Source organism: Clarias gariepinus, chromosome 1 (genome assembly GCF_024256425.1).
Source record: "Clarias gariepinus isolate MV-2021 ecotype Netherlands chromosome 1, CGAR_prim_01v2, whole genome shotgun sequence".
Classification (NCBI taxonomy): domain Eukaryota; kingdom Metazoa; phylum Chordata; class Actinopteri; order Siluriformes; family Clariidae; genus Clarias; species Clarias gariepinus.
The window spans coordinates 40,919,556-40,930,758 of record NC_071100.1 but is presented as its reverse complement, the minus strand read 5'-3'; the positions used below and the strand labels follow the sequence as shown (position 1 = coordinate 40,930,758).

The 11,203-nt window shown below is 36.8% G+C and overlaps 1 protein-coding gene across 1 annotated transcript in view; it reads left to right on the top strand.

The window, feature by feature from the left end:
- Positions 1–227: 227 nt before the first annotated feature.
- eif2b3 (eukaryotic translation initiation factor 2B, subunit 3 gamma) overlaps positions 228–11,203 on the top strand; it is a 46,947-nt gene continuing 35,971 nt past the window's right edge. The window contains exons 1-2 of the mRNA XM_053479358.1: positions 228–464; positions 857–1,013. Of these exons, the coding sequence (XP_053335333.1) occupies positions 860–1,013 (154 nt within the window). The 5' untranslated portion in view covers positions 228–464; positions 857–859. The remainder of the gene's footprint in view (positions 465–856; positions 1,014–11,203) is intronic.

The following is an 11,203-nucleotide window of genomic DNA, read 5'->3' as shown; positions in this document are numbered from 1 at the left end:
GTGTATGTGTATGTGTGTGTGTGTGTTTGATAAGTGTTACTTTAAATAATACATCATTGTTGCTATCTGTTACTTTAAAACTCTAAAAAAAAAAAATGTAATCACTCAAAAAAAAAATCACAAGACAAATATGTGACTGTTACCAGTAAAGCTCGCATATCGAGTCCTTTTTGTATCTAGGAACCAAAGTATCTGGTTGAAGTTTCCTTCCGGACTGTTTGAAAATAACGGCACTGGTGTCATCATGTTAGCAACTTGGCTAGCTAGTGAGATTTTCTGAACCTGCAAAAAAAAAAAAAAAAAATCATTTAAAGTAACTGTAGAGCTTTTGACCTTGGCTAAATATTTCCTAAACATCTTTCCTCCACCCTGCCTGCACGGTGTTATCACACACACTCGGTACTTATTTTATTCCGTCCGGTGATTCCTGAGAGCCGAATGCTAACAGCGCCATAGCTGAACAGGTGGGTTAGCCGGTTAGCACTAGCGCCTGTTAGTGTATATAGTTAAATATAACGGAGTATAAAGTGCTGAACGCTTGCTGACGTGTTTAAGTAATAACGTGTTATAAAGTTTAGTCTTTGTGCAGAACCCGAGCCTTTCTGAGAGCGGGTAGGGGTTTATTAGGCTGAGCTAGTTGCTATGTGACATGTGATGATGTAATGTTAGGAAAGCAGTCAGTGCTGTCACATGCAGTCTGATCACAGGACGTAAACAACCTGGGGTATATACAGCTGGTTATTTTTTTTGACGTGTAAAAATGTTCATTTGCAATAAATCTAAATCAATATACATGACATGTATTAATATGTAAATAAATAAGGTGTTTGTATGGGTGTATGGTTTTGCATGGCAGTTCATGAAGATGGAGCTGCAGGCGGTGATCATGGCCGCTGGTGGAGGGTCCCGCATGATGGACCTTACCTACAACACCCCTAAACCTCTACTGCCTGTGGGCAACAAGCCACTCATCTGGTACCCGCTCAGCCTGCTGGAGAGAGCCGGCTTTGAAGGTAAACCAACACCTACCAGTCTATGCACCATCACTATCACCCTGTATCAACACTGCGTAATCATTAGGTCATGGATCTAATTCCTACCTTCCTGCACGATTTAACTCCATCTATATTAATAAAAGATTTATTTTTTGCCTGTACATTGGTCAGAACTCACTCTTCTAATCATATATTTATGTTTCTTGCACTGTATGACCCAAAACCAGTCTCAGAAAATAGTTTATCTTTCCGTCTGTCTGTCCGTATATCTAGCCTGATTTTGTCACAGCATCATGCAAAACTGCCCAGACAGAATTTATTGAAACTTTTGCAGCACTTGGGTATCTGCCTTCATATATACACTACATGTCGTACGTTACATCCTGGACCATTGCACAAAGACACTTTAATAACTTTGCACACCTACCTTCACAACTACCCTACATTTTACAGTTTTACGTTTACATCCTGGACCAGTGCACAAAGACACTTTAATAACCTCTGCACTAAGACACTTTGTTCTATGCATATTTGCACACACCGTACAGTATATTTCAATTTGCACAGTATATTTCTATTTTGTACATCATATTTCTATTTTTATTTTTAGTTCTATTTTTTCCTAGCACATTTCTATTTTTATTTTTAGTTCTATTTTTCCTAGTTTAATTAAATTTTTTAATTTAATTTCTATCGTATTTCTTTTATTCATATTTATTTCTTATTTGTAAAATTTAACTCTCTTTTAGGGTCAATGGCAGTCGTATAATGCATTTCACTACATTTCGTACTGTGTATGTTTGTGTATGTGACAAATAAAATTTGAATTTGAATTTTGAATTTGAATAAAGGTTAACCTGCACCATACTGTAAATGAAAGTAAAATGTTGATTGGAAGTGAAGTTATCAGCAGTTATGTTCCAGATTATAAAAACGCAAGTTTTGACAGTATACTGCGCATACGTCAATTTTTTTTAATCTTGAAAATTTGGCAACACCTGCGTATATGTCTAAGGTTTAACCTGCACCACAAGTCAAATCAAAATGTTGAATAAATATTATGAACAGTTATGTGCTGGATTTAATAATCGACTTTAAAATAAGCTACTTGCTCAATAAAAACAAACTCCTGCACCAATAGATATTAATTGGAAATGCTAAACTTAAAATCTTTACTGCATGCTGTCTCCGCAGGTGACTGTTACTTTATTTATTTATTTTTTTTTTTTTGGGTTTTTTTTTCCAATTTTCTCCCCAATATTAGTTGTAGCCAATTCCTCCCCGTCACTAGGGGGCTCCCACCTTATGGCTACTACTACCACTCAGTCGGGAGGGCGAAGACTATCCCGTGTTTCCTCCGAACCGCGTGATGTCAGCCGACCGCATCTTTTTGAACTGCTTGCTCACGCACCATTAGGGGTGGAGTAACACACTCGGAGGAAAGCGCTAGCCCCTGATTGGCTGTAGAGCTGTGATTAATGTGGGAGCGCAAGTACCTTTCATCCCTCCCCCCCGAGAGAGCTCGGCCAATCAGCTCTCTCTGTGCCTCCGGCTGAGAGAGGAAAACACTATCACCCGGGGTTCGAAAACACTATCACCCGGGGTTCGAACCAGCGATCCCTGGATAATAGGGCGAGCGCTTTACCACTGCGCCACTCGAAGGCCCACTTTATTATTTTTTTTTTAGTAACAACAAAGATGCAGCTTTGCAACAGAGATGATTTAGGTTTGTCACAGCCGACAATGTAGCGAATAATAAATCAAATTGTGCTTACAAATCATGCGGAGATTCTTACATTTTAACTCTACGCAACGTAAAATCAACAAAAAACAAGCCGCATTCATGGCTTGTTACCCTGAAGTTGTGGACATCGTCCATGACGCGCACTAAAACAATCATAGTGGTCACTGACGAGGAGGCTTATGTAAACCAAAAACATTATCACAGCATCAATACTTAAGTGGTTATGGATGCAATATAATAAGAAATTCATTTCTTATTTACTAAATGCTATTAATACACAATTATTAATAAAACATATATATGCTTGGAATACATGCCCCTTTTATCTAAACATGTTCCATGATCCCGGTACTCTTAATTTATATAATCACCAGATTAGCATCCCGAGTTATCATACTTCAAGACCTGGCTTGAGAACCTGGATTTGCTCTAATGTCTTTTTTCTGTTTTATTACTTAAAGCATTGATTTATTACAACCCATGCCTAGTACATTTTTTGCTCGAGATGATTATAGGGCTTATGGTTTAAGGAAATACTGTACTTTTCAAAGATAATTGGAATGTCTCTTTTGTGTGACAGGAAGGTGATGGTTAGCATGTGCTCCTTCGGATACATGGATAGCCAGCTATTACATTTTTCGTTTTTTTAGTAGAGGATGAAAGTGCAATCCGACCTCTGCTTCTACATACATGAGGTGTGTTGCTGTAAATAATAAAGAAGAGAGTAATTCCATCTCTTTGACAAAGATAGACTGCGCAATTTTACTGTTTCAGTCACTAACACTATAAACCAAAGTAAAATCTATGATTTTATGTAGATAACAGTAAGGCAGAAAAGATCTACTTTCTAGAACAGTACTGGATTTTTTCTAAACTGTGAAATAACACATATGGCATTATGTAATTAAGCAACAACAACAGACAGTCAGTTGTTATTTTAGGATATCAAGGTCAGCTGTTCTGGAATAGTTCTTGTAAGAACAGTATTGTCAAGTTATTTTGCAAAACCCATCAAGCACCATGAAGAAACTAGTTCTCAGGAAGACTTTCCCAGGAAAGCAAGACCAAAACCTACCTCTGCTGCAAAGGAGAAGTTCATTTAGAGTTACCAGCCTCGGAAATCAACAATTAACAAACAGCACCTCAGATTAGGGCTATTATGAAGGATTTAGTCAAGTCAGGTCAAATTTATTTAAATTTAAATATATAGCATATTTAAAAACAAGTTGATCAAAGTGCTGTACATTGATAGAAATAAAATGACCAGAATTAAACAGCATGAAATTAAGGCAAATAAAATTAAATATAACTATAAAAATCAGTTAGTGACAGTTATTAAAACAGTAATCAAATGAAAACATGCATAAACAATTTAATAATATCTGCTCTAATATTAAACGGTAAACCATTACGTTTTATGAATTTTCGAAGCATAAGTAGCAGACACATCTCAGTATGAACTGTTCAAAGGGAATTATTGCGTGTTGTGGATGCCAATAGCAGTGTGGAAAGAAATAAAACTCAGAAAAGATAATGGAATTAGAAGGTGTGTCCAAACTTTTAACTGGTTTTGTGTATATAAAGTATAAATGAACAGAACCAGAAACCAAATCAAATCAGTATTTGGTGTAACCACCCTTTGCCACAGCTTCCATAAGTTCGTCTAGGTATTTTTTTTTTCTCCAAACAATATTATAATTTTTTTTAAAGTAAAAAAACATAGCATACAAAATTAACATGTGTGAGTTTCAAGTATATCAGATTCACACGGCTTATCAATAAAGCAGAGGCATACTTAATTTATCAACCCCTTACACACACTTCTACCCTGCTCTTCCCCAACTCCAAACCAGCCTTACTAGAAAAGTAATGGTTCTTAAAAAGGTGATAAGTAAATGTACATTGATCTGTATGTCCCAGAGTAGACAACAGGTATATTTTTTTTAAAAAAGAAGAGGAGAGACACAAACAGCGAAAAAAACAAGGAGCTGGAAATCTGGGTTTTTTATGCAAATAAATGAAAAAAAAGGAAAAAAATCCATACACAGGTGAAAACAAACAATTAAATAAAAGGACAGAATAAACTATAAATTTAACTTGAGATTATGAAAAAGATAAAGGAAGCCCCCCACACCTGGTCAAATTTTAAACCTGAATTCCAGATTATTGCACACAGTTCTTGAAGGAACTTGGCTGGCAGGTTGTCCCAAACATCTTCGAGAGCTACAGTAAGCACAGATCTTCTGTTGATCTTAGCTGCTTCAAATCCTTTTGTCCCTTCATGTAATCGCAGACAGACTTGATAATATTGAGGTCAAGGCTTTGTGGAGGCCAGACCATCACTTTCAGGTCTTCTTGTTCTTCTGTACTCTGAAGATGGTTCTTAATGATATTGGCTGTATGTTTGGGATCGTTGTCCTGCCGAATAAATTTGGGGCCAATTAGATGGTACTGCATGATGGATCCTAGGATCCTAGTTCCTATGTTTTTTGCATAGTTGCTTAGCCTTGTCTTGTCTCCTTTTGGGTGACAATTCTAGCATAAAGCCCACTTCTGGCCAGACTTCTCCAGACAGATGGGTATACCTGGGTCCCAGTGGTTTCTGTGAGTTCTTTTGCCAATGGTACTGCTGGGCATCTTCCCTAACATGATTTGTCTTTTATTTGCTGCCTTAAGCAAACTTGGCCGATATTACTTGGCCGATCACTGCATTTGTGGTCCTCAACATTGTCAGTTTCTTTGTGCTTCTTCAAAATAGATTGAACATCACATCTTGAAACCCCAGTCTGCTTGAAACCATTGTCTGGGAGAGACCTTGCTGATGCAGTATGTCTGTCCCTCACCAAGATTAAAGTGCCTGGCACCGCTCTTTCTGTAATGATTGTGTGTGTTGGTGAATCTTCTGATCCTATCCAGTGTTTCATGCCACCATCTGACACTTGGTATTGGATTAAAGGAATCATAGTAATTGTCATACTCCAAGTGTTATTATGTTCGTCATATAATGTATATCTAAATTCCATCCATCACAGACACCCACACCTCTTTCGCGCTGAGTTATGACTATTTATGTCTGCTGCTTTTTTGTCATGCTCTCACCTTGCTGTGATTGATGACCTGCCTCATTCAGTTTATCTTACACTTATTTCTGCTCACTGAGTGAAACCCAACAGCTAAATACTTATCTAAATGTATACATTCTGTATTGTCACATGAGTACTGTGCACACACTGAGACAGTGGAACTTGTGAACTTGTAATAGGCTTTTAAGCAGAAAGAGTGTAGCGTATCAAACCAGGGCACTGGACGAGGAAGCTTTTAAGGGGACCTGTTATGAAAATGATCACCGTTTGATTATTTTCTGGCAGTCTGATGAGGACAAATGCATCTGCTCCCTTTTTGTCTTTATAAACCCACAATACAGATTTGTGTGTTATTTTTGACGTTCACATTATTCCTGTGAAGGATCCTCCACTGACGTTGAGCTCAGCTCCACCCAGACACTGCCATTTTATTTTAGACATGAGAGAGACACTCTCATCGAAGTGACAACTTCCAAACAGGGAGCAGCGTAATGTAACGTGTTTTAAATTAAACTACAGGGAGATCCAGTAATACGTGTGAAACATTTAACACTGGACTGCTTTTGGAAACTAAGGGCATTTTCACGTTGGGGCCTTGGGATTGTTTACTTGACCTTGAAAACACTTGACCTTGGCTCAAAAACCAAGTACTTTCATACTGCCATCTGCTGTATCAGAGAGTGTAAATACGCAAGTGCGCCCGGGAACGGAGACCAAAAAGTGGTTTGTGCGATCGTGCTAAACGTGAAAATACTCAAGGAGTTTTTTTAACTTAAAAACTGTCATTAAATAGGATAAAAAAAACATCATACAGATTAAGTGCAGCTTTTCTATTATTATTAATACAGCTTCCTATCTAATACACAATAACCTCACTCCCTTATCATCTATATCACTTTATCCTGTATAGAGAGTTCGGAAAGGGGGCCTATCCAGGGAAACTTAGGGCACGGAGTGGGGTACACCCTGGACAGGATCCTAATCCATCACAGGGCACACACACATTCATACATACATACATACATACATATATTTACACACTCACATGCTTATTCACACACTTTGGGCAATTTAGGAACATGAAGCAGCCTTTTCTGCCTGTCTTATGACATGGCGGACCCAAGGCGGGAATCGAAAATAAATAGATAGCATAACTAGATAGTTTCGATTTTCACTCAATAAAATAAAGGGTTAGTATTTTAACCCTGAACAAATGAATACTAAAGATGTATTCACTTAAAAGGGCATGACTTGTTTTCACACACACTCGACAAGTCACACAAAAACGAGCGAGATTATAATCAATGAAAATTATAGTCACATTTTAGAGCAGTAATTACAAAACGGTTTAATCTGTTCCCTCGCAGAGATTTATGGTGCATTGGTGTGTGTGTGTATATATATATGTGTGTATATATATATATATATATATATATATATATATATATATATATGAGACCAGTAATGGTAATTACAATATTAGACACCTCGTAACAACAGACATGAAACATGGGTTTTATGGCTCCTAGGGAATAAATGAGCCAGAGACTGAGAAAAAGGGGTGAAGAAAAGCATCCAGTGAAAGATCTCACACAATGCTTTAGCTAATCATCATTGCAGTTTGTTAAATGGAGGCAGCGCTGACAGAACAGACAAGTACGGTATATAAAGACTGTTTATAGAACACCCACCATGTGAAGTCAAATATTTGGGCTGTAATTTTAAAAGTCGTTGCCTTGGGATGTATAGTGTGGCACTTGATATGCAGTATTAGACAATTTAAGCAGCCCACACACTGTTATCATTTCCCTCCTCATACTGTCACCAAGAAGTGACTGGCAGGCGAGTTTATACCCGTATATGTTCAGAGAGACTGTATGGTGCCGCCTGTGCGCCGTGCGAAAATCAAATGCGTCGAGATTACTTCAAGATTTTTAACGGTTACTTTAATTACTACCAGCCGCTTTCCGACTGGAGTTACACGCCCGTAACGAGGGATTAATAATGAAATTGTGCACAACAGCGTTCAGACCTCAGACCTGCGCACTAATGAGACAGTGGTGTTGGATTTTGTGCACTGCGGAGTTTGCTAAGAACAGAAAACCAGACGTAGAGGACACAAATTAAGTCAGATTGTGTCTGTGATGGAAAAAATTACGAAAAAACAAAGTTCGTCTTTTTATTTATCTATCTATTTATTTATTTATCTGGAAAGTGTAGCGGGTCAGCTTAACCATCAAATCGGGAAGATGCTTTCTTTAAAGGAGAACACATCAAATTATACAAAGCATTATCTTAACGATGTTATTAAATTAATTATTATAATTTGTTAACTATAGATTGCAATAAATTAGCAAAGAAAATTATTACATTTAGATCCTGATGTAATAGGCTTATACAGTTTAGTTTTGATTTACTTCTAAACAAAATTTATTATTTTTCCTTGTTTTTTCAGCCCCGTGTACACTTCAGGATTTTTGCTGCTGTTTTCTAAAACAAAGAATCACCCAGAATCAGTTTGGCTCAGTCCGCAGTCGCAGATTACGTACATGATAAAATTATTTAGTGCAACGTGGAGTGACGTCCAATCCTTTGCCGAGAAATGTAATCTGAACAAAACTGTGGTGAACAGAGTGCTACACCTTATAAACGATCATGCGGGCCCTTTTTTTATGCAATGCTTTTGCGCAAGTGAGCAGCGCAAAAAAACACCCCCAAAATTTATATTAAGTGCTGTACTCTTTTACGGAACTGTACTATTGAACATAAAATAAACAAATTACAGTAAATCAAAAGGTAAATATAGTTTATAGTGACAGAGATCGGATTAATTCCATTTACATGTATTCCTATGCAAAAAACTGAATCGGCCTACGACCAAATCGGGTTTGTGAACCGAGGTATATTCTAATTAAATGATCTAAGCATGTAAACAAATATCAAATATCAAATCTGGGTAAATTTAAATCCATAATGGATTTAGTCTGTGAACTAGCCACTGTTTAAAAAAATAAATAAATAAATCTGTGGCGCTCAGGAAAAACCTGGCAACGTCAGAAGAGGTTTTAATGATCTGATCAGGCCGCTGAACTGTAGAAAATCAGCTTAAGTATGTGTGTAAACCAACTCGAAACATAAACAGCGTTTCCTGAACTTGACCGTTAAATTAGGTTGCCAGTTCGAAATATGACTTTAACAGCTAAGGACTGAACATAAAATTTAATTCTCTAATGCCTAGGTGCTTAAATGCCAAAACAAACAAAATGTTTATGTTGGTTAAACCTGATTTGTGAATGTCACCATTTAATGAAATGTGAAATAGGACTTGTGTATATATATATATATACTGTATAATATTTTTTGCCAGTTAGAATCCCAGATTTGTTTCGGCTGTGTATTGTTTTCATGGCTGCAGTATTGATTCCATTGGGTCATGTGTTTTACCTTCTATTCTAACATTTTTTTCTCAGAGGGTGTTACAGGTTGTTCCTGGCGAATGCTGTGAGGGGGTCGAATTGATTTGTAAGGCACTATAAAGTATATGGTTAAACATCAATGTGGTCTAAACAACATAAATATTTTAAATGAAACACCTGGGATGTCTTTAAATTCAAACTCAAATACATAGCAGGAAGTCTTGCTAACTGCCAGAAAATGGTATCGGTGCTACAAATTGTCTCACCCAGGTGAAAAAGTGAATTTTCAGGTAGCCATATAACAATTTTTCATAATACTTTATCTGTGGGTTTTTTTTTTTTTTTTTGGATAAAAAGAAAGTCATTTGCTAAATATGATTTCATGCCCTTTCATGTAGTGTTCGTAACTTTTTTTTTTTTTTCAAATCTTTCATTGATCTTAATTGTTATTTAGATGAAACTTGGCCAATTTAGATTTCACATAAAAAGACATAAACCTGAAAAAGTGTAGTATTCTAAAATGTAAAATTGTTAAGATATTTTAACATAAATTTGACACTACAGATTTTTTACATTTTGCACTGGATGCTTTAATTTTAAAGTAACAATTTTTACAAGTCATACAGTATGCTTCTAGAAGCTCGCGCTAATTTTTGTATCAATACTCAAGGAAATTTAAATAATTTGCATTTTAAATTATTTTTGTTTGAAGCAAGACTGAAAAATGGGCCACGTATAAAATCATCTCCCCAAAAACGGCTTAAATTAGCAACTAGAAATTTTAAGGGGAAGCAAGATTGGTCACGTCCATATGTTGCTAAACTTCTAAAGCAGTTCTTTTGGCACACATCTTCTATATTATATGTATAACATAAAAAATAAAATAAAATCAGCACCAACACTGTGTTTTGGCCAACTGGCAGGTTTCATTTAAAGCTAAAATAAAGTAACAGTTTAAAAAAAAAAAAAAAGATCCTAATGGTTTACTCTGGAAGTAAACAGTTATGTTGACAGAGTCACTCAAACCTTCAAGAATTTCCTGATTTACTGTAGTATTGGAGACGGCCTGCACCAGGGGGAGTTATGAAGAAAGTAATGCTGCAGAGGAGAGACGCACCTGGTTATTCTCGCGCTGACACAGGCTCTCTTGATACCATTGTGTGATGATCCAGACCCACTGCATGACCCAGTTTACATGAGCTAATCCTGAACGTTCTGCTTTCAGTTCTGTTTCGACCCCCAAATATCAGGATTTTTTTCGACCGGAGTTACTGTTCACTAATGCTTTAATTGCAGAGCTGAAAGAAACTGCAGTCTAGATGAGGAAAGAAAAAAAAAAAACTTATTTTTAAAGCCAAGTCGGGATAAGGAGGCATACATGCTGGTGGACTGTGTGCATTTTTATGGTATTAATGATAATTAAATGTTTATTCTTTACACCTAGCTGATATTGACTAATCCTTCTGGTATGAAGTTTGTGGCCGTGGCCTTGTGCCTGCCAGGCAGCACAGTGTGAACCTTTATTTGTAGCACAGTATGCCCTGTTAACAGCCAACGGGCCAGCCAGCAAGATCCCGCGTTAGCTTTTACTCAAAACTAACTACAGTATGTAAGCAGCTTTGCAGGAAAATGTTTGTGCACTTAAGCAGTATTCTACGAAAGGCTTTTCCAGCTGGCTTGAGCTCAGGGTCTTTTGGCAAGTAATTAACAACGAATGTATTTAAAACGTGTCGGAGCATTTTTCTAATTAGCGACCAGCCCTGCCTCTGTTTGACTACATGTGTGCTTGTGTCTCTCTTAATCTTCAGCTTCAACTTGAAGTCTTTAATGATTAATGTTTAGTTTTCTAAAATATGTCCTGCTTGTATCGCTTTCGGGATTATTATCTTTGTGAAATATCCTTGGTAAGGTGCGATGTAGTAAATGAAACTTAAAGTAAATATGAACTGTACAATTCTTGTACAG